This window comes from Ambystoma mexicanum, chromosome 6p, assembly GCF_040938575.1.
Source record: "Ambystoma mexicanum isolate Mex_15411 chromosome 6p, UKY_AmexF1_1, whole genome shotgun sequence".
In the NCBI taxonomy this organism is placed as follows: Eukaryota; Metazoa; Chordata; class Amphibia; order Caudata; family Ambystomatidae; genus Ambystoma; species Ambystoma mexicanum.
In genome coordinates, this window is record NC_090935.1 from 1,419,647,789 (window position 1) to 1,419,672,849 (window position 25,061).

General features: G+C 41.6%; 1 protein-coding gene across 2 annotated transcripts in view; it reads right to left on the reverse strand.

Moving 5' to 3' along the window:
- COPS4 (COP9 signalosome subunit 4) overlaps positions 1 to 23,790 on the reverse strand; it is a 785,196-nt gene extending 761,406 nt beyond the window's left edge. Inside the window, exon 1 of one of the 2 annotated variants that reach the window (XM_069626120.1) lies at positions 23,614 to 23,790. In XM_069626120.1, coding sequence (XP_069482221.1) covers positions 23,614 to 23,687 — 74 coding nt within the window. In that variant the 5' untranslated portion in view covers positions 23,688 to 23,790. Of the gene's footprint in view, positions 1 to 23,269; positions 23,554 to 23,613 lie in introns of those variants that run through there. The other variant, XM_069626121.1, reaches the window with a different exon arrangement.
- Positions 23,791 to 25,061: the final 1,271 nt, after the last annotated feature.

The window sequence follows — 25,061 nt, forward strand, 5'->3', positions numbered from 1 at the left end:
CTAAAATCGCTCTGTGTAAAAAGTCTGTATGTTATGTGACTGGACATTAATCTAAACTCAATTGAGTCCTCACCGTTTCTTACGGAAAAATCCTAAGTAGCACTTGTGATTACATTTGGAGAGCATAGCATAACAGCCTTACTACCACCCCATTTGTGTTAAAACATGTATTTTGTTGTATTGAAAGTCTATTGTGTTTTAAATCTATATGTAAAGGTAAAAAAAATATTTTTTCTACATACATGATCTTATATATATCTCGTGGGGGGAGATATGAACAAAAAAAAAAAATAAACAAAAAAAAAAAAAATCACCCCAAATTCTAAAAAGGGCGTTTAAGTGAGTGGTCACCAGTTAGAGCACCTAAGGCGGAGTTATAATAGCATACACGTCATGCAGGAACATGCAACAGCATAGATCATAGGAAGAAATAAGGCAAGGTTAGGTTAAACTATGGCAGAATGTTCACTTCTGAGTGAGGATCCCCCCCCACACCTGTGCAACCTGCAATAAAGTATTAACAAGCCCAGTCCAGTAATGTTTAAATAGTCTTGTTTCCTGGTTAAACTGTTCAACTACCCCAAAGTACCAGAGAAGAGTTTCTTCGACGGTTCGTCAACTGATCCCTCATGAGTGAACCCCCTTTAAATCAGGAGTCACAGGGCATCAAGATTCCTCAAAGAAATGTGAACACTGGCGTCGGGACAGCAGCTTCAATCTCTGCAGTGCTCTTCGATGATCAATTGTGGAAGTCCTGAGAAGATGAGGCGTGCGGTGCACCTTGATGCAAAGAGGGCAGTGCTGCAAAGAAGACTCAGTGAAGAATGTGGCACGGCAGCAGGCGTCAGCGATCGGGACTCGACCACAGCTGAATTTCAGATCTTCACTCGTCAGCATCTTTAAGGACTTCGGGTGGCGAGAAACCCCACTGGCTGACTTTCCTCAGCCACCGACAAGCTCAACTTTCTCCAGCGGGACAAAGTGGTCGACGGTGATTGCAATGGGCCCTTCTTTTAATCTTCTTAGGCCAGGTGGAGCATTGCAGCTACGGACATCGAATAGCACAGCATCAAGCTGTCCCCGCTTCTGGGCAAGACGGCTCGACGGGCTTCCAACCTTTACAAAAATCCTCCGAACTGCGATCAACGGCAATGGACTTCGACAGCCTTGATGCCCTGGTGCTTTACTAGAAGATTTCTCGGCGGACCCAGTCTCCGGTTGACAGCCTTTCAGGACTGGCTTGCACGGTGCCTCAATGAAGATCAGCTTCTGCACGATGTCCCCTCGTAGATTGGGGAGAGGGGAGAGGTCTCCTAGCCTAGCCAGGTCCTCTTGGATCTGTCCTCGACAGCCTTTAGATTGGGTCGAAGGAAAGGAGCAGCAATAATAATTCTTCCTGCTGGGCTTCAAGGATAAGCAGTTTCAACTTCAGCTTCTGAATAAATTGGGAAGTGAGAGGCCCATTTGGACACATTTGTCCCTCATTCACTCTGCTGAGCCAAGCTCAGTCAGCCAATCAGACAGAAGGGCATTCATGCAGGCAGCCAATCAAGCTCACAGGCATTCAGGCTATTCAATTCCACACAGACACCCATAACAAGGAATGTGGATTGGGGCAAGCATCCAGCCTTTCAGCACACCACACTGCATTCATGTTAGTTTCAGGGAGGACTGTCTCATTCATTGTGTCATCCACACAGAAACCAGACACCCATAACAAAGAACGCATATTGTCTCACACTATTCACCTAGGTCCCACCCCAAGGGTTTACCCACAACATACAGTCAATGGGAAGGCTCCAGCCAGTCTGGCCTGGACTTCCCCTACAATACCACATATGGTTCTTCCACCCAACAGCCAGTCAGGGGAAGGGACAGAGTCTGGGCTTCCCAGGACTTCGGGAAAAACAAGTGAACAGGTAATAGAAGCCAAGAGGCCACATGTGCCATCTTGCCTTCTATCAGGAATCCATTGATTCAATCGAACTGTAACGCTTCAGCTCTGATCCGTCATGATTCCTGCCCCTCATGTCCCCAGCCCTCCAAGATGTCAAGCTGGAGCCAGGCCACGATCACCTACATGGCCCTAAAGGGCCTCTCCATCCCTCCAAAGACCCACTTGGAGTCAGACTTGGCGCTTGTGGCACCAGACTCACTCACTCACTCACTCCCATAGGATAACATTGGGGATTGGACTTGTAGTACATTGATGGGGACAAGATGGATGCCCCCACATATTTCGGTTCCCAGAACTGCATGTGCAGTCTAGTCTTTTGGGTGTGGTTCAGCCCAGAGACACCTGGGATACCCAGAGACTATTTAAGCCACGCCCAGACTGAGAAACATGCTTTGCATTTTCTGCACCTGCAGCGTGACACTCACCGTGTTCGGATCGGTCTCCAGTAGGCCTGCATCTTTCTTCTGTGCTCAGCTCCTGCAAGAACAAGAACACCATTAGGAAAAGCCTTACCTTGCGGTGCTTCTGCCCATCATTCATCGCTCCTTCTGTTCTGCAGGCATCTTTGGCGGTGTCATTCCCATTCTGGCACGCCGCTTCCTAAGGACAAAGGGAAAAGAACAGAAAAAAGGCATTAGTAAGCATTCAGCAAATCTTCACTTATTTTTTAAAGACTGTACGAGCTTCAAACGCTTACCTGAATCCCAGCGGCTCTGGGGGAACTCTGTCTCCGTAACTTCTCATCCATTAGCAAGAGGGAAAAGACACTCCAAGGTTAGAGTGGAAACATCTAGAGGAGCCGCATACCGCGCTTACTCACCGCATTTCTTCTTCATAACCGGCATCCACGCTGAAAACGTTGCGGCACCTAAAAGACACAGAAAAAGAACTCAGTTCAATACAAATACGAAAGGGTCGCATCGCACATCGCGCTCTCACTCACCTTCAGCGCTACTCATCTCAGCAGCACGTCGCCATCCCCGGACGCCGGCCATCATCTAAGGAAGGAAAGGAATGAAGTTAGAGAACTGTTCAAAAGACTAATTATACTTACCTGCCGGACTCTTGCCAGTGAAGTAACTAGGCAGCAACGAGCCCACATCAATCAACGCGCCCCTGCGCTGAAAGCAGGATGGAGAGCACACTTTCCAAGAAAACAAGGTGAGCTGTGGATCAAAGGGAAGGGTTGGACACGGGGAAGAAATGGTTCAAGCACACAGAGACAATAGGGAGTTAAACGCTAACAATCCTGTGTTTCAGGCCCAGTCTCCAGTAGAGTAGACTCCAGGGAAGTGTTCGAGTTCGTAAGAGGTCAGAACAGGCTGAGTGACGTCCCCGTGGATACCAGGTCAGCGTTACAGATCGAATGGAAAAGCACCATGGAGGAAAAGCTTTGTGTGTCAATATTTCAACCGAAATGTTGACATTGCGTCCACAGCAGGCCAAAAAACGGATCCTGAGAAATGACTGGATAGACACGTTACAGCTTAAAGCCCAGTTTCAGATGGATTTAAAGTAGGATTACGAGAGAAGACCAATAAATCATCTCCCGAAATATCTCATACTTTTTCCGGACCCCAAGATTTGTGACACCTATTTGAGATTAGGTTTAAATGTATTCACAACACAAGAACTACTAACGAAAACAAAACAAATCCCGATCAATTTAGCATATTGTCGTTTCAGTAAACAAATTAAAATTACAGAGACACTTTTCCACATAATCATGGAATGCACTGCGTTGAATGAGAAGAGCAACTTGTTAATGGAGCTCTTCTTGTTACCAATACCCAGACGGAACCTATAGAACGTTGGACACAGATTTTGCTGAGTAACAGGAATCTAGTTTATACTAGATACTTCTGGAACAGCATAATGGAATAAGTGATATAACACTGAATTTGTAAGAATAATGAATTTGACCAGGTGATTAATAGATTGTATATAAATGAAAAGTTTAGATATAAACTCTATCATTTTAATTTAAAATGGCAGGGCATCCCAAAATGGCAGATACTCAGAGCACCTGTCAAATTCAGCAAGCAGCTGCCACCAGCCCCATACCCTGTTCTGTGGGCCACATACAGGTGCCCAAAAACATACACTGGTAAAGGGTTGTACCCCCACCGATGGGTGCCATAAGGTTATCCCAGGGGTCTCTGTTCACCAGGACCAAAAAGAGGAAGCGCTGCACTGCTAGGAGTCCCAAATGGACTCCTGTGTAGAAAACAACACAGAACACACATAAGGGGGTACAGAACAAGGAGACCCTGTCCCTCCAATCCATTTCCAGCATCACAACGGGTTAGTAAACTAAATGTGGCTTTATTTTGTAGTATTTAAATTACAAGTGTATATTTATAAAGGTAAGCATTTTCATTTAAAACTTAACTGACCTATGCAGGTTTCAAAACGTGCATGTTTTTGGTGTAACATATAAGTAAACTGTTTCTCTGAAATGAATGCATTTGTCCAGGCTTTAGCTTTAAAAAACACCACCAAGGGAGCAACATCCTCCATTAATCCTGGCTCCCTGCTGAGCAATCTGAAGCTGCATCACTGTTCTAACCCCCCCCCCCCACTCCCCAATCGGATCCATCTTGAGCTTTTGCCACTGCCATTACATGTCCAGGTACTTGTTCCATTCAGCACCTGCTACCAACAATGGTTAGTTAATACCACTACGCTGTGCCTAGCAAATATCTTTCCCATGCCCACACAAGCCCAAACGATTGGCATTGCCAATGCTTGTTATAAATCTCATGTGGGCTGCCTTCTGGAGATAAGATCGATATATCCCCTAAATCGCCCTAGGCCTTTTAGTCATGCTATATATGTTCAGGGAACTTATATCTATTTTACACATTACAGAAAGGCCTGTGGATAATCAAACCAACGGTGCACTCTTACATTTTTCTACATGTTGAATTTTTAATATGGATGTCCAACATGGCATGGCGCCCACACTATTCCATTCTCTCTAAATATATAGACTCACTCCAGCGGCTACATGGTCACCTTACAACAGGTGACAACGCCGGGTCTGCAGGTGTTGACACGGAGGCTCACGTCAGGAGCAGTATAGTTACTTTCAGGTGAGGTGCCCTTTTTTGGATTTAATTTTTATTAGACATGTTAAAAGTACAATAAAATCTCATAATGCATTAAACGATTAATATTGAACAGGTTTAAATATGTAGACCGTGATGGAGGTTACATTTTGCAAAGTGAAAGTAGGACATACAAGGGAGATCTACAAGAAAGAATCCAATAAGAGGCAAACAATATCTATATATGGTGATAGCAGTGCTGTAGAGCAAACCACCATCATGGAATATTATTGAGGAATTGGATACAAATTTCATTTTTTATCTAATTTGTGCAAACGGTTAATGGAAAAAGCATGACATTTTTCAATACGATGAATAGAGCAGATGAAATTACACCAAGTACTATAAGACAACTTGGAGGGGTCTTTCTAATTAGAAGTAATGTTGTGGCATGCAATACTAATAAATTAAGTGACTTAAAGGATTCAATCAGTTGTAAGTATGGATTAACAATAGGACCCATCATAACATTACAAAGTGAAAATGGTTCCTGAAAACATTTACAGGCATATCCATATTTTTGTCCAAAATGAATGTACGGTAATACATTAAATGAAAGAAATCTGCATTAGGTAAGTGACAAGACCAACAATTGTTGGAGGAGTTAATGGTAACTTTTACGATTCTTGAATGAGTACGAAATGTGCAGTGTAAAATAAAAATAGTTTTGATTGGCAGCTACAAATGTTGAAAAATATAATTTCGGACCACATTTCTGGAGTGGGTTGGAAATTCCATTCTTGTTCCCATTGCCTAATTCTGCTATTTAACAGGTTGGAAGACTGAGCATCGTTTAAAAAAGGTGTATAACTGCAGATTTAATGAAAGGTTTACAAATTATAGAGGTTAAGGGGGCAATGGGGATTTCTGAGTTAATATAGGCAAAGATTTACCGAATTGATAAGAGATCTATGAAAGAAGAGATCACATTCAAGGATATTGTATTGTTGACAAAGCTGTGCAAAAAGGAATTCTTTAGTATTATGGAACAAATGTTTAACAAGCTTTATACCCGATGAGTACCATCTATAGACGTTGTGTTAGATTTAATAGGGCAGAACTTATTAAACCAAAAGAAAATATGCCCCAACGCAGTCAAGGAAAAAGAACCAACAGGAAGTTTGTTCCAAATGGATTTAAAGAAGTGTAGAGTAGGATATGAAGTAATGTTAGGCCATGTGGAGGTAATTAGAAAGTGAGAAAGGGAAAGTGGGGCATTAATATTGCCCTCAATATTGATCCACGCAGGAGCATCACAAAGGCTGTTTTCATAGTGCTAAATGAAGCCAACTGCTTTAAAATAAAGACATGATATTACTGAAAGAAGGGCTATTTTACATGCTTTGTAAGTCAATTTATTAATGGCAATTCTGGGTGTTTTGTAATTTCACAAGAATTTAAGTTAAGAGTCAGTGTTTTGTGAAAAAAAAATAGTATGAATAGCTACAGGAATCGGATAAAGAATAAAAGATAATAGGGCTAATCATAATTTTTATAGAATTAAGACGTCCCCAGCAAGACAAGAAGAGAGGTGACCATCCGGAAACCATATTAGTGACTTTCTCTATCAAGAGGTTGGTGTTAAGATTAACAGTAGTATGAATATCTTTAGCGATATGTAGTCCTAAAGATTTGATAAAAGAGGTATTGCCATGCCATGCCCAATAATGGAGTGTTGATTAAAGTACAGGCATAATTTCGGATTTGTCAAGGTTTAGTTTGTATACTGGAACACTAGAATAAATAATTTATGGCAGTTATCAAGCGTTATTAAGTGTTGAATGGAACAGGCAGCGTTAGTAAAGTAAAATATCGTAGGCATAGGCAGAAATATTCACTTCTGTGTTTTTAATAAAAACACTGCTTATGTTGGAATTTGATCTCATAATCTGTAGGAGGGGTTTGAGCGCCAAGTTAAACAATAACGGAGAGAGTGGGCAGCCTCGGTGAGTACCTCATTATTTGAAAACAGGGAGAAAGAAAATTATTAATAAGAAGTCGAGTGAAAGGAGAAGAGTATAGAATTTGGATACAGTTGAAGGAGAAAAACTGTGCCATTTTAAGGAGTGTAACATAAAGGTCCAGGAGACACTGCCAAAAGCTTTCTCTGCATCTAATGCAAGGAGGACTAAGGGGTTCATTTGATTCTGGGAATGTGATAGGATAATAAAGAGTAATCTAGTGTTGGAGGAAGCCTAACAATCTTTAATAAAACCTGATTCATCAATAGGAGTTTGGGAAGATAATGTCCTGAACTTTTAGCTAAAACTTTAGCAAATATTTAGGCGTCAGATTTGATAAGGGTAATAGGTCTATAGCTTTTGAAAATTGAGGGATCTTTATCAGATTTGAGAAATACAAGGATGGCCTTTCCAAAGGAACCAAGGCTATGGCCAATTTCTGCAAAATGAGAATACAATTGCTGAAGTTTCTGAGAAAAAGAATCAATGAACGCCTTATAGAAATCGACAGAAAAATGTATCCGTCATGGAGCTTTGTCGGGCTTAAGGTCTAAAACGGTTTGTCTAATTTCTGGTAGAGACACAGGTATATTAAGGGGAGAAGGATCCATAGGGTCTATAGAATTTCTTTTGTATTGTTGCTTTCAAAAAAGGAGTGAATTTTTGACACCTTAGAGGGATCGGAAGAGTATAGGGTAGAATAGAAATCTAGAAAGGCCCTATTAATATCATTTTGATTAATCCAGTGCCATCAGAAGAGGTGATGCGAGTAATAAGCGATTTTTCTTTTGCCAGTAAGAGGCCAGAACTTTACCGGCTTTGTTGGTATATAATTTAGATCTGAAGTGAAGTATAGAATTTGAAACCCATCAGTACATAATTTATTAAATTCAAGAAGTGTAAAGAGTTTTTGCAACAATAGGATCAGAGTTTGCATAATAAGATCTTTCAAAATCCTTAATGGAAGCTAATGTGTTATGATCAGATTCAGATTATTGTTTTTTGAAAGCAGAGAAGTGAAAAATAAACTCACGTAGGGTGGCTTTCAAAAGCATCCCAGTTGTTGTGAATGGAATGTTCTGAGCGATTGTGGAGAAAGAAGTCTTCAATAAATAAAATTCATTTTTTCAATGAAAGAGTTGTTCTTAAGGAGGAAAGAATTACATTTCCACCTTGGGGAGAGTTTAGGGATAGGTATCCATTTTAAACGTGTAAAGACAGGAGAGTGAACAGAAATGGTTATGGAGAGAGCAATATCAGAATTAATAATGGTAGAAGTTAGCGACGGGTTAATAAAAATGCAGTCGAATCTAGAAAAATATTGATGATAGGGGAGAATAAAAAGTAAAGTATTTAACATCTGGGTGACAAAAACGCCAAGGGTCAATCAAATTAATGGTATTTAGCATATTAAGGAAGTTAATGCGAGATTTGGAGTTAAAGTGGGAAGTAGATTTTCGATAAAGAGTGGGGGGGTCAGGAGCGGCAGTAACATATACACAAACTGTAGTCACTGGTAGGTTAATAATTGAATCAATAATGATGATCCAACGGCCTTCTGAGTCCTTTTCTGCGTTGGTAAGAGAGTTAAACGTTTATATCAAGAGAGACACCACCCTTTTTATGCAGAACATTTGAGAAGAGGGTATGACTAATCCAAGATGCTTTAATTTTGCAGTTTTCAATGTCAGAGTTCAGGTGAGTCTCTTGAAGGCAGGCGAGATCAACCTTGAATTTTGCAAGTTGGGTAATAACCTTTTTATTGTGATGATTTAGTCCCTTGACATTCTAAGTGACAATTTGAACAGACGGTGATTATATCGTTTTAGATCATTTGACCAAAGGGCATAGCAAATATGAATACAACAGAATAGACAGATAAAATATATGGCATAGTAGGTGGAGAACAAGCAAATTGTTAACCTCCAGGAATTGCAGCGACGCTGGGATATGGGGGAGGGGGGGGTACAAAAGGATGGGAATATAACAAAAACGGAAAAGGACAAAAGAAAGCAATGATACGAAAATGAATATAGAAAGGTTGAATAACTTAAGTAGGAAAAATGAAGAGAATCCACATTAAATGACAGGAACAAAAGAATATCATGGGAGATACAAGAGCACAGTGACAACCTAAGCATAAGAGAAGAAAGCGAAACAGGAGAAAAAGATAACCAACAATATTATAAGAATAGAGAAACAAAGTAACAAACCTAAAACACTAAAGCTTAGTGAAGATATTGAATCAGATATCCTGTTCATATGTAAGAATCAAAGTGCAACATTGCAAAAGAAGAAATGCGTTCACGTTTGTAAGGCAGCAAGAGCAGGTTCTGTGGTTTTAATAGAGGATCTAGATTTGTCTCTGGAGCGACTAGGAATGGGAGAAGAAACCAAAAGGGGCCGATGAAACAGATCTGCTTCTTGCAGAATTAAATGTGCTTTTTTTATGCTCTGATCTTTTATGTGGAGGTTATTAAGGAAGAGGGTCTGATTTAGAAGAGCAAGATGTTGAATTTGAAGGAGAAAACAGGAGTACATTGAAGAGATTGCTGAGTTCAGTGAATTCTTTAGTTGAGCCATCTGGAATTGTGACAAACATTTTCGCAGGTTCAAGCAGTCCCTGATGCCCAAGGTCTTCATGAGGGGTCTCATATCTAGACATTTATCTCTTTTGGCTTTTGTAAGTTTAGAAAAATCTGGAGAAAAAGATTTTCTGACCTTGAAAAATAATAGTATTTTTTTGTGGCAGCTAGTAAGGTTTGCTGTGCTTGCTGATGGCTCAAAAAGCAAGCAATATAACACCGATGGTGGCGTCAATATATGCACCAAACACTGGCCAGAAAGGGATCCTGAAACAGATAGTGGGACAGCTGGCAATCTTTAGAGATAGGGGAACTACTGGTTTTTGGGGACTTTAATTTAGCGTGGGACCCAGCCCAGGATAGAAGCGAGTTGACCCGATGGATTCCCCCTCGAAATGACTGCAGCAAACATTTGCTGATCTATCCCTAGTAGATAATTGGCTCACTCGAAAGGGGGAAGAAAAGGGCTATACGGTTTACTCTCGCGTTCATCAGCCCTTTTCCCCGAATAGATGCCTGGGCCTCTGCCCCACTGCTAGGAGCAGTTGCGCATATTGTGACTCACACAATCACCCTGTCTGATCATGCTCCGATAACACTAGAGTTGGAGGTACCTTACGAGAGATCAGGGCTCTGGATTTGCCGATTCCTGCTGGCTTCATTGCAGGATCAAGTAATTAGAGGGGAGATAGCCGACCATATAAGAATTTTGAGTTAATCTTGGAGAGGGAAACCTTGCTGAACACAACTTGGGATGCGTTCACAGCCAGAAGGCAGAGAAATCCCTTTTAGCCCTCAAACAGAAGTATTCTATTATGGCTAATAAAATGGGCCATCTGTTCGCATCCAAGCTTTGTCAAAGGGTGGCATCTAGGATTGTACGTCAGATTAGGTTACCCACGGGGGATAACATCCGAAACCATTGGCATCATTACACAATTTCAATCATTTTACTGTATACCTCTGATAACCCAGATCCATGTCTCCACACAACATATTTAAAATTACTCTTCCTGCTCTCACAGACAGAAGAACCAATCACTCAAGACGAGGTGTTGAGGGTCATCCATGAGATTCTGTTAAATATGTCACCTGGCCTGGACAGGTATGCTGCCATATTCTATAAAACATACAGTAATATTCTAGTTCCAATTTTAACTTATCTGTATAATTCTTTCACTCACATAGGTCAAATTTCTCTCACTATGGAAGAAGCTATGCTAATTATAATCCTCAAACAAAGTAAAGACCCAACCCGCTACGGATCCTACCATCCAATAGCATTCATCAATATAGACTCAAATATTCACCAAAGTGCTGGCCCACCGAATGGTTGATCTTCTACCCTTGTTAATGCATACGGACCAGACTGGCTTTATTAAAATCGAGGCAAACACATGACAACATAAGAAGAGTGTGCCACATTCTGTAAAATGTCGAGAAGAAACAAACCCCAGCTGTTCTTGTATCGATTGATGCAGAAAAAGCATTCGACCGTGTGGAATGGTCTTTTCTCTTTTTTACTTTGGAAAAAGATAGGTTTGGACCAAAGTTCTAGGGTAGGTCAAGGCAAATTATAATAAGCTTAAAGCATGACTATTGATAAATGCCCAGTTATGTTCAATCACTCCTCTCCAATGGAGTACAAAGCAAGGGTGTCCCCTCTCACCAATGCTTTCTCTCACCAATGCTTTATGCATTGCATCTAGAACCATTATTATCCTTGATAATGCAAACCGAAGATATCAAGGGCATAATGTTTGGGGGTTCTTGCCACAAGAACATGGCCTATGCAGATGACATACTGCTTATGGCAGCAGATCTGTTTAAAACGCTACAAGTGGCCACCAGTGTATTTGAAGAATTTGGCAAAGTGGCTGGGTTAAAAATTAACTTGCATAAATCAGAGATATTAAATCTATCACTAGCGGATGAGGAAATTAAAAATGTGCGTGATCAGTCCCCACTCGGGGGGGATGGAGGGGGGTCGACCAAGGAGTTCAGGCTACTGGGGGTAAACATCACGCCAACACTTAGCAGGTCTATACTTAGCTAACTCATCGTCTGTTAAGAGAAACTGAGACCCAACTACAAAAATGGGACCCTCTCGCGATCTCGTGGTTAGGCAGAATTCTGAAAATGGTTACCCTCCCTAAAGCCCTTTATCTATTCCAAGCACTAGCCATTAAGGGTCCGATTAGTCCCAAAATACAACGGGCAATCTCAGCCTTTATATGGCAAAACAAAAACACAGTGGTTAGCCCTATCCACCCTAATGCTCCCAACCAATAGGGGAGGACTAGGTCTTCTCCACTATTTGACATATTACGGCGCAGCACACTTAAGGGTGATCTGGGAATGGTCCATGGGCACAGCTGGGAAAAGATGGAAAAAGCTGCAGGGGGGCCTAGATTTAGGAAAGTACTGTGGCTACCAAAACAAGACCGTCCTGCGAATATTCATGCCTGTGAAATCACGCACACAGTAGAGGACATCTGGGATGTTGCAATCAAGAAATATGGGTTGACCACATTTCCCTCACCGTTTACTCCTTTGTTCTTTAATCCCCATTTCACATCGGGCCTCGAACCAAATGCAAACAAGGAATGGAAAGATGCTGGATGTGAAAAGCTGAAACATGTTTCAGGGTTCAGAGTTTAAATCATTTACACAGTGCAAGAAAGAACTAGGTCTTCAGGTTTCAATATTTTCAGGTGAAACACTATTTTAGCTCACCCCCCCCACCCCATTAAGCCAGCAGCGACAGGGGAATTAACTCAAGTTTGAGAAACGTATATCATCCAATCCAGGGAATAAAGCCCTCGTCTCTAACTTACACAAAATAATGGGGGGGAAGGTCTCTGAATGTGAGGGATCAACTACAAAAAGCATTGGTGGGACACTTTAAGGGCGGAGGTTATCAAGACTGGGAACATTTATGGAAAGTAATACCCAAACTTACTAGAACACTTCAAATCAGAGAATTATGGTATAAACGTATGGTGCAATGGCACTACAGCCTGGCTCAAATATGAACCCAACTATTTCAGATAAATGTTGCAGGGAATGTGGATTAACGGGGGATTGGGCACATTTATAGTCAAACTGGCTGGGCTTAGCACGCTATTGGGAGGCGGTGAATGAACATGTGTGAAGTATTTTCTATTTCTATACCTCCCTCCATGCGCTCTCGTTTGCTGGTCATGCTGGAAGAACATTTAATACGTCATGCAAAATCAATCCAGAAAGCATATGTAACTATGCAATTAGCTGCACTGCTTGCGATTGCTCAGAACTGAAAGCATAAGGAGCCGCCAAACATTAGGAGTGGTTCACCAAAGTATGGAATTTTGTAGCCTTCGAATGGATGATGTACTCTTTGCAGGGAAACCATGCCATGTTCACTGAGATTGGGTAGTGATTCTAAACTTTTCCACACAAGGATTTCAATGCTGTATATTGTCCACAAAAACTGAATATTGGGTATCGCATGAGACTTGACTCGATAACTTATGTCTTGGGTACATAATACTCGAATTAAATGCCCTGAGGTACAGCAGACGGGGGGGCTGGGTGGAATACCGGGTGTGTGATATATGATATATTTTATTTATATCGCGCTCGTACACAGGTGTTTCAGAGCGCGACCAGGCAAAGGGAAGGGGAACAGGGGAAGAAAACAAAATACGATCTTACTAGGCCCAGTGACATTAAAAATGTGCAAGTGCATGGGGAAGGGAAAAAGGGGATAGTGCATGGGAGGGGGGATACATTGGAAAGTGCAGAGCATAGGAGAGAACAAGATAAATAATAAGTAAATAAATAAGGTGATGTGTGTGGGAACGGTCATTTCTGAAATGCCAATACATTTTTTTTTTTTCTTTTTTTTTTAAACCAAGCAATAAAAAGGTCTGGGCGTGCAGTTGTTGGTAGACAAATCAAGGCCTTACTCGATGAGCGCTTAGTTCCAATGGAATCCATTTCGTAAGAAAATGTATATGGTTATTTAATTCTATTTTTCCAGGAATGCCATAAAACCATAGGTTATCTCTATGATTTCGGTCTTCCAATTCCTCAAGCTCCAGTTGAAGAATTTTTTGATCCATGTTTTCAAGACCTTCAACAAAATAAATGATTTTCTCAGCCTCAGCCCATCTGCCCAAGAACATTTTTATTTCATGTTTGAAGCCTTTGATTTCATCCTGAATGTTGGAGGATCGAGAGAAGTCTGGAAATGGAAGAGTGAATATTGCCGAGCTCCTCTAGAATCTACTCCATACAAGAGTAGAATGAAGAGCTAACCAATATGGGTGTAGCTTTGGCGTTATCAGCCATATTTGTAATGAAAAACAGATATATTGTGACAGAAACAAGAAGATCAAATTAATAGGAGGCATCAATATATTATTTGGACATCGGGTGTCACGGAGTAGGCCATCAAATCCCAGTAGAAGCCGGGGAGTAACGCCATGCCGTGAACAGGAAGCAACACAGCTGAGTGAGGAATTAGGGCACCCCAGCAAGCGTAGGAGTGGGCATTCAGCAAGAAACAAAATGATGGGCTCAATGAAGACAATTGGAACACTTCCTCTGAGGCTTTAGCTACGTGACGAACAAGGAAACTGCTAAATGTTATGCGCCAAGTTTCTGCCTTTTCCCTCTTCTGGGGGAATTTCCCCAAACATATTATCCACAATAAGAGTGCGCTGCTGTTATCTTCACCGGAGCATAACAAGACGCTGAGGAACATCTCTCCTCACCTATACTGGCAAGCTTTATCAGCAAAGTCTGAGAAAGGAATCAAAGGAGATGAACCTCATGGGACATGGGTGCCATGTTTCCTCACACGCCGAGCCTCTTGAAAATGCAGCAAAATGAAAAAGCCTGCTGCTTTTCAATGCACCATGTTTGAATATAAAAGGGTTTTGAAGAAGTGCCCATATTTACGAAAATCTCTGTCAGAGGGAGCATCTCACTTATGCTGCCATCTTAAGTGCCGTTTGGCCATGCCCCCTCTCAAGGTGTGCATTTTTAACACTGTAAACATTCAACTTTTAGGTTGATCGAACCTAGGTTTATTATTCAATGCGTTATGTGTGTTCTGTTTTTCCAGAACCTAGCAATTGCACTTGATTTAAAGTTGCCTAACAATGGAGACTTACACTAGCCACGCTGCCAGCATTTGTTTTTGTAAAATAATCTTGCCAGACACCGAGTGCTGCATCTTCTCTAAATTAAACTTTATCATGTGAGGCTTGCCTATCTTTAAATCCATCTCTTTTGGTCCGTAGGCTGCACCGGGTAATTTTATCTTTAATGTGTTCTTCACGTTATCTGTAAGGTGTTTTACGTCCTGACCTTTAACAACCAGGCTTCACCACCACACATTACATATTTTTTTCAATTCCATTTCAGTGTTTTTTACACTCGTGCTGACCTAATTATCAGCACACAATGGCTCACTGAAAATACAAACAAGGCCACATGGTTATGATGAAGGAGCATATGGCCCATTTACAGTAAAATATATATATTACATGGCCTGCGATAACGGCCATGTAGTTATGGTTAAGTTGCTAAACCCATAGGAAGAGCACTTTTTGGGCGGCTTATACCTTTGCTCCCCCTGGACAAATCCTCACCAAACTTGCAAAAAAAGTATAATGGCCCACTCTGAATTTATTTGCAAAGTTTGGTGACGTTTGGGCAAGGGGGGGTCCCCAATATGTATTTTTCCCATAGACATAATGGGAAAAAATGTCTGTCGCGCCTACAGCCCAAACCACTGGATGGATTTTCACCAAATTTTCAGCATGGCAGGAGCGGCGGCTTGGTCCCGAAAGCGTGCTTTTGTTAATTTGGTGTAAATCCGTCCAGTAGTTTTTTCTTTTAAATGACCAAAACGTAAGGCAAAAACAATAGTGATATCTATGTCCGCTCCGCGGACTCACTTTCCCTGTTCGGTCCGTGGACTGGCCTCTGATTGGGCTGAAATTTCGCTGCCTTTTGCGTGGTCCGCAGACATCGGAACGCGGCTCCTGATTGGGTGGTGAGAAACCGTGAAATGCATCGGTTTTCCTGAAACGCCCGCCATCTTGGACTCGCGGACAGTGCAGTGAAAACATTAAAAAAAAATTTTTTTTTTTAAAAAAGCAGCATTGCACTTGTCAATCTCAACAATCTCTGGGGATGTGGGGGGGGTGAGGATTGGATTTGATATGGCCATACGAAGCCAAATAAACAGGTTTCACCCCCCTCCGAAAGACCGCAAACACTCCAGATGTCCTGGGGCAGTCCTGTGGTGTTCGCGGACACTCCTATTTCTGCATTACAGGGTTGGGGAAAAGCAGTTTTTGAATGGCTTATAACTTTTGCACCACTCAATGAAACTGCATGTAATTTTGCGATTTTATTCTAGCACTAATCTTGAATGGTTTTGCAAAGTTTTGTGGGATTCTGTCAAGAGGGGGCAAAATTAGAGTGGGGGTCTCAAAATGTTTCTTTGGCTTATAACTTTGTTGCTATTTGACGAATGTGGACAAAGGTTTTGAGAAAGATTATAGACCCAACCTTCAATGTTTGTGTAAAGACTGAATGGATTTTGTCAAGTGGGGGCTAAGTTATATGACTATTTTATGTACATACATTTTGACACTTTAAAAAATTAAAACATGGGAGGATTTCGAGCAAAGTCATGAGGAGCATTGGCAAGGACATTAAAGCATGGTTTTGCAAATGTGCCCGTGTTTTATTGTAGGTACAAAAAAAATAGTCATGTACCTTTGGTGACTGAGGTATATATAGCCTGTGGCCGTGGGCACTAGCCAGATTGTCTGGGTTATGGCATAAGGTCATGACGCGGACAATCTGGCTACTGGCCATGACCGCTAGGGACAAAAAAATGTGTTAAAGTGGCTATGTCTACCTGGGACCGGCTATGTGGTAAAGTTATTCAAAGGTAGGATAGGTTTGAAAGGGGAAAAAAGTGATTTTGGTAATATGTTCATAGGGTTTTGCAGGCTGCCATGGCAAGGGAAAAGGGGCTGTGTATGGAGCCCCGCCTTCTCTTTCCATGTTGGCTGTCTTGGAAAAGGATTTTCCTTCCTACAGCGGGATGCCGCAGGCGGCCAGCTTTACAAAGAAAAATCTATGTTTTAGCACCTTGGGTTCCCGCTTTGGGAACCAGGGGTGCTAATGGCCTTTATTCCCCATTTCAGGGGCTGCAATGGACAATAATGGTCCGTAGGCCTCCTTATTTAGAACGCATCAATGCCCGCAGACATCAGGCTGCGTGGTTACAGTATTTGTTGAGGAAGAGAAGGTGGAGGAAGACAGCTTACTACTTGCTGAGAAAGGAACAGCCTTTACGAGAGCATCGCGGTCATTGGATTTGGTGTGGCGGCGCATGGAGGTGGTTCCGTAGGAGTACTGTCCAGGTAGTCTGCGACAGAGTACAAACACTCAGTGCATTTCACTTTGGTAGCTTTAGCCTTTGGTACACTCCCAACAGTAGCAAGGAACTGGCACACCCATGATTCGATATTGGTGCTAGAAGTAGGCACTTCCTCATCTTCTTGGTCCTCTTCATTGTCTTTGAAAGTACTGCGCTTTTTTTGTTGTGAAGGTCCTCCAGCTGGTGGTGGCAATAACTGATGCCATTTTTAAGATAAATTGCAGTTTTGATAAAATTCTTCCAAGTATGTACTGTGTACTAGATTGGTAATGGATGAGTATGAAAAGCTGTAGGAGGTGTGCAAGGGAAATTTTGAAGTTTAAAGTTCCTAGATCAGTAGAAAATGCAGTTCTGAACTGTTTGCAAAGCACGGATCTTATCGTGAAGTGCAGAGGGGTATCGGACACGTCATCATGCCGCGCGCCAGCGTATGGTCATGTGGCAATGTCCGCAATGAAGTCAGATGTTCGTAGACGTCTACGGTTACAAAACTAGCTGAAATAGTTGCAAAAAGTATATAGAAGTGTTAAAAAATGATTCTAGAAGGTGGGAAATGGCTGAGTTTTATAGTGACATTTTGTAAATTGGACACAAATATTGTTATATTTGTTATTAGTAAGTTGTAGGAAAATAGCATATACTGGTAAAAGAAAAACATGAAATTCACTGAAAAAACGTAAAAGGGACGTTATGGTTAAGTTGCACTAATAAAAACCTATGAAATTCAGTAAAAAAAAAAACTTTAAAAGGACGTTATGGTTAAAAGTAAAATCGAAAAACCCCTGAAATTCGCCAGTTATGGTAAGCTAAGCAACCATAACATGCGCCACAACCGTGCACTGCTAAGACTAACATCAAGAACATCAAAGATGACATCACAAATATCATTGATGACATCACATGTCTAGCCTCTTCTTTTTTGTTCACTGCCATATCTAGGCCAGGTGGTTTTATTTACTGACAGTCAGAAACTTAACTTTCAAAAGGTATTACATTTATAGATTTCTTACACTACTTTCCTTAGAATGTAATCGCATCTTATGATGTACATATATTGGGGAAGAAGCAGGCCTGAAAACACAGCAATCATTTTTGTGCGTGAATACAATCATGTAGATTATACACAGTTACTAATGATACTGCCTCGTTTGCTTACTTTACTCTCCATATATAGGCCCCATATTTGTATGCATTGTAGTCTATTTATGTTTTGTGTGTATTAGTAGAAATATGTAGTAAGTGATGCATTATTAGCTACTTAGTACATGTTTCACAGTACGGAAAAGTCTTATACAGAAGCATTCACCGTTTTATTATATAACTTTGGAAAATTACAAATATAGCAACTCTGGTGTATGCTGCAGCCACAACCTACATTTATGTAGGAGTAGGTTCCTGTACTAGAAAGAACACTGCAATGGAATGTTCATTACGCAATGTAGTGTTCTAAAGAAGTATGTAGTTTATTACACATCTCCCGATAATCCCTGATACTTTTTTTAACCAACATTACATTCACAACCCCTTGTATGAAAAGTAAATGCACATGTGATGTCATCAGTGATGTCATCAATGATATTTGTGATGTCATCTTTGATGTCCTGGGTGTTAGTCTTAGCAGTCCGAGTTATGGTTGCTTAGCTTACCATAGCTGGCGAATTTCAGGGAGTTTTCGATTTTACTTGTAACCATAACGTCCTTTTAACAACTTTTTTTTACTGAATTTCATAGGTTTTTATTAGGTCAACTTAACCATAACGTCCCTTTAACAAAGTTTTTTCATTGAAAAAAAAAATATATATATATATAGCTTCCATAATCAGCTGATGCAAATTTATCAGTGTTAGGTTGCCTTCTGCTGTCCCAATGGCAAAGTACACCTCGGTCTTCCACCTCAACAACAGCTATCATTTTAACAAACAGAATGAGCACGATTCTACGCGGTCACTTTCGCTTTCCACTATCGCAAACATTCAGAATAATTTCAAGTTACTTCTTTCCACACCTACTTCTCGTCACACAGGGCACCACGGTTCCAGTGTCAATGAACATTTAATTACCGGCTCAACGTTTCAGTCTATAAAGACTGAAGCGCTGTAGGACGAATGCTTCCTCATGAGCTAAAAGTGAAAGTAGGTGATACAATTATGCTACAACGCAATCTTATGCGATCACACGTACTCTGCAACGGAACAAGGTTGACAATTACGCATCTACAAAGACATTATAGAAGCTTGTGTAATCGATAGAACTTACATGCTGTTCTCATACCGTGCATACCTCCGATTCCATCTGAAACATTTAGCCTTTTCAATGACCATTAATAAGTCACAGGGACCTACGCCCCCTTCTTGGAGTCGATCAGTGGTAATTCAGAAATTTAAGAAGGGGGACAGAAGTGACCCTAAGAATTACTGACCAATATGGACCTTTAAGATACACTTGAACGGCGTATGTTATGCTGGGAACGGCTAGTATAAAGAAAATTCAGATGAGAAGTTTAACTAAGAAAGGTATATCTGCCATTACGATAAGGATTGTACTCATTGTTTTGAAAATAATATGTTAGTTGAATTGTATACTAAGATGTGAATACTATCCATGTTTTCAGTGAATATGGAATACTAGTAGAATAAACTATCTTGTTCAATTACCCACAAATCAACATCGTCCTAGGTAGTTCTGCAAAACCAAGGCCGGGCCACAGATAATTATGGCCCTTTAACGTTCTTTAGCATTTGAAGCCACCAATGGTACTAACATTTCACCACAATAATGGTCTTTAACTATTAGACATCTCTATTAGTCTATTCAATAGAATATGTTGTATTGTTCCATGTTTTTCATTACAACATAATACATCAATCCCACAGAGGTTGTCCCTTGCCATGTGCAAGCGTAGAAACGAACCTAGCTTTTTACCTGAGAAGGCTTAAGGGGAAATAGTGTTTGGGCATTTATATAGCGCTACGAATCCTCAGGCATCTGAGCGCTGCTTATTTCCCACGGTGTGTTGCGCTGATTTATCGACCTCAGAAGGATGAAAGGCTGAGTTTGGCCCTGCTGGTATTCGAACCTGCATCAGCAGGCTCTGCACGGATGTCAAAGCGAGCGCTCTACTCGCTGTGCAGGAAGTATGGAAAGCTCAAGGGTAAACCTCTTGCTTCAGACATGGTGCCAGCCTGCACTTCACACAATCAAGGCATAAAATAAGCAGTGTTGCATAGAAATTTTGTAGGTTTGCTGATCAAATTGACACTTGTGTAGCAAAACTAGCTATTTAAGTTGCCATGTTCAATCAAAGCACTTCTAGCTATGCATTCCTCTCTTGCCCTTGGTGCTCTCTTCACTCTTTTCTCTGTTCACTTCAAATGCTAATGGAGAGAAAAGTGCAGCAGTAATGATCTCCTCCACTCGTAAGTCTCTTTGAGAGTGCTAGGCAAGAAATGCATTTTTCTTTATCAAATAATTGCAAACCAGAAGTAAATTGGGATGATCCTTTTAGTGATGCATTAGCTATATCCTGTCTGGCAAAGACCAGTATCTATTAACTTTATATTTTTTTTTAAAAAAGAGTCATGCAATTCTATTCCTAAAAATGTAAGTTGTTACATAATCCATAACTACAGTATGGACACTAAAACACTGCATCATCTCCAAGTTTTACAGTGACGTTTAGGGTAGTGTATCAATCTCAGTGACTACTACATTTCATTTTGTTGGATGAAGATGCATCAGATTGACGAGTGAACATGTCTGAAAATGTACATGTTCACACGATCAAATGCTTTTAATGACGAACCTAATTCTGTAACTTGCTGGTTGCATTATCTGTGCAATTGCTGCTCAACCCATGAGCTGAGCCCTGTACTCCTCGACATTCTATTTTATCACCCTGTTGCTTTAGAACAGCTACCCTGAAAGCGAGATGACCACAAACTACAATATTTCACTTAGTTTGCCCAGTTCTCTGCTTGCTACCTCATCCACTCTACATAGTCTCTTACATAATGAATACACAAAGCCAACTAGATGTTTACAGAAAGTAGGGATCAATAGTTCCATCCAGTTGGTACATCTACAGATCTACTGCACTTTCATACACTGTAGTTTGCTTTGCTTTATAATGATGATTGCTGCATTATATATTAGCACCTGCAGAAGACAGCTGACCAAACTGTTTTCAGAGCATGTTAATCATACTTATTGTGTCCATTTATGCAGCTATCCTTTTGCATTTTACAGACACTCATACCCGGATCACAAAGTCTTTTCGCCCACTCGCATAGTCGAAACATTTACTTTGTTTGCAGTAAATATCAAATAAATGTTTTACTGTGTATGGCTAGCCTCAGGGTGGCAGCAGTGTGCCAAGCATAAATCGGGTTTGTAGTGACGTGCACCATGTTAGAGGAATCGCATTTAAATTTGGGGTCATCCATTGCTATGGGTTGAGTGCATTTCTCTTAGATCAAATAGGTAAACTAAGTTACCTGACCTTTAGGTCTCGCCAAAATTGCAAGTCCTAGCTGTTCTCACTAATGTATTGTATGCAATAATGCTCTACTGTTGGCCATTTCACGTTTTCTGTACAAATAACTTCTGGTGACATTAACAATATTAGTACAACACTGCTAATCAAATGGGTCTGATTGCTAATCAATAAAATTTTAATTAGCAAACTCGGCTAATCAATTTTTGAAAACTAATTTATGCCTTGCACAAACCTACAGATAAGGGGTGTATTGACCACTTTTACTCACTAAAAATAGACAAATACTCCACAAAAATAAAAATAGGGAGAACAAATGCTCACAATAAATAATTGGAAATTGACACATGGGAGCTTGTGACCCTGCTTTCTCCCAAACTGATCCATGGATGTGTTTGCACCTATGGTTTATGTAATACCACAGGACGTAAGAACTAGAATTATGGAAGAGGTCACGTTTATCTTTTAATGTGCATGAATTCATTACTGTCTCACGGTTGAACATATTTTTGCTTGTTTATAAAATACTCCCATTGGTAATTGGACTCACGTTTTTACTCCCTAAAAAATCGTTTTACTCCCAACTTAAAAAAAATAGGAGTGTAATACTCCCACTTCAAAATCTTATCTGGAGCACTGACTTCACAAATGTGAATCCTGGCATAGCGAACACAGCCATTTATTCTGCCAAGGTTGGTAAATAGAGTACTGTCAAATGGGAGAACAGTTGTTACAACACTTAGAGGGTGGAATCCAGCATGAGACAATATGTTTTGCAACTATATAAAGATAATCACGCTTACTCAAAAAGGGGCCACATCACTCCAGCCTATAACCACTCAGTAAGGACCAATTTTGGTAATCAAATCTATCTGGAAATGAAAGTAGACACTGACAACGGAAAACAGTCACTGAATATTTTAGTAGAACAAATTAATTACCACTATGAAGCTGGTGGGTAGGGGGATTTCTGCCGCACTTTATTATGCACTACAAAAAGTTACTTGTATCACTCCAACCATTTGATTTATTAACCCATTAAGTGTCAAGGAGTGCCGAGGCAGAGATAGCTTGCCCTTTTTGGCACTGAAAATCCAACCCCAGGGCTATGGGAGGAGGAGGTTCCTCCTCACTGCCTGGGGCGTGGATTTCCTTCAGTTTCACGTCAGCATGAGTAATGCAGCTGGTGGGGGGGGGGGGATTTCCGCCGCATTTTATTGTGCACTACAAAAAAGTTACTTTAAAGTGTTACTATATTGGACTGTTTTCAACTATTACGTTTAGTTTCCTAGGGTCTCTGCTCTGCCAATGACTGAGAAGCATGAGGCTAGAATCTCAAATGGGAATTTAGCAGCAAAAACAACCATTGTCAAGAGGGCAAATATCTATTAAACAAAGAGAAAATAGAAAAAAACGTTCAGTGAAGACTCTTCTTAATAGAGGAATAAAAAAAAATGCAAATGTAAGGGTAAGAAGAGAGGTTTTTAAATCTCCCAAACCACAGTAGTGTCACATGAACCCATAACCTGTAAGAGCTGGCAAGCGGGTCCAACTAATGCTGCCCCAACTTTAACTTTCTTTATGCGAGACTAATAGCCCAAAGCAGCCCAAAGCAAAGATGTAGGAAACTTGCGATCTATAATCTAAATAGAATATTGTGGCCATCTGAGAACATTGTGGCCCCTGCTTCTGGAAGGCAGCTGAAACTTACCCCAGTTCACGGGGTCTTGTCACATGGTAGTTGTGTTCGCACTCCATCCTATAGCAGGTGCGGGCGCAAGCCCAGGGCTCACCTGCGCCAAACCTCCGAAGCCAGCTGTCCGGAGGGGGCGCAACTCTCACGCTCTAACCTCGCCCCCTCCGCACATACCACATTTTAGACTCCGCGCTGTCAAGACAGAAAATAAGAACAAGCAGGAGCGCAGCGCCCCCTGCAGGAGAAAAAGACCCCAGCAATGCCTCTGCGCTGCCTGATGACGAACACCCGAGTCGCGTCCTGTCCCTATGGGTGGCCCGGACTATATTGTCAGACCGTAAAATGTCGGAGATACTCACTTGCCAGCCAGGTCCTTGTGGGAACCACTGGAATTCATCAGCTGAGCTAAATCTTGCCGCACCACCGCCGCCATGTTCCACTGCCGACTGTCACTGACGTCAGCCGCTGCCGCAGCGACTGTCCGGCGTTACGCTGAAACTTCCCCCCAGTGGCAAAAAGATACTGTTCACTAGGAAAAGGTCCCGTTCCAAGATGGGCGTGCCGCTTCTGCATTTGGAGACAGAGAAAATGGACTGTCTTGTATTAATGGAAAGGTGGACGCCATTTTTGTAGTGCCATTGCCTGTGTACGAGATCTCATGAGATTGTAGTCGTCATTTATGTACCGCCGTTTCCCCATGTGTATGGCATCAATAGTATAGGCTTTGTATTTGGAACGCCCTCAGTCCATGTATGGGGAAGTCCTAAATGTGTATTTTAAGATGCATTCTGCTGGGTTATTATTATTTAAGGGGCTGACTGGGCCTTAGTAAGCAATGCAGGGGTCTGGCACGTGGGCGGGTGCTATCGGTGGATTAGGATACAGTGCTAGTGTAGAGCATACCTGCCTAACCTCCGAGTTAAGCATGGAGACTCAGGGTTTTCACATTCCTTTAAGCCTGGAGACACAGGGTTTTCACACTCTTCTCTGGGTCTTTGAAGAGCGTGGGGTCTCCGGGTTTTCACAGCAGGGCTGGAGCAGTGTACGATGAATCCTATGGCAGCACTTGTAAATTGTAAATCATTACTTACCGGTAATCTTCATTACTCGTAGTTCTTCTCTTCCTCGTCCCATCACTACCAATGAGGTGTCCCACCTCTATACAGGAACCCTCTTATGTTTTATTCTTCAGGCCCCGCCCCATCTACCTCCCACCTCCAGGCATAACAGCCCGCCTTCTCCAAGACCCAACAGTATCATGCATAGCTCTCACCCATTTGTCTTGCAAAGGCGGGTGAAATCACCCGATTTTGTTTTTGGCGGGTGAGACGCCCATTGAAATGAATGGGCGTGCAGGAGGCTTGGCGGGTGAGGCAGCCCTTTGCAAGGCGGGTGACACCCGCCAAAAGCGGGTGAGTTGAGAGCTATGCAGTATGTACACTGCCCAATAGGTCCATTCAACACTGGGAAGGGAGAGGCAGGAAACTCGTGCTGGGACGAGGATAAGAAGGACTGGGAGTAATGAAGATTACCGTTAAGTAATGTGAGCATTACCTCCACATCCACTCTTCCTGAATGGGCCGAGCGCATAGAAAAACACCAAAAGGCAAATGGAAAATGCAACCCGACCAACACCAATTTAATGAAGTACACACATTCAGACAGCAGTAACAAGGTATTTCACAAGAGCGCCACGCTGAACAGACCCGCCCCACGCTGAACACACCCGCCCTAAAAGCCCCCACCTCTTGGCTGTGCAGATTCAAACGGTAATGGTTAATGAAAGTGTGTGGATCAGACCAAGTGG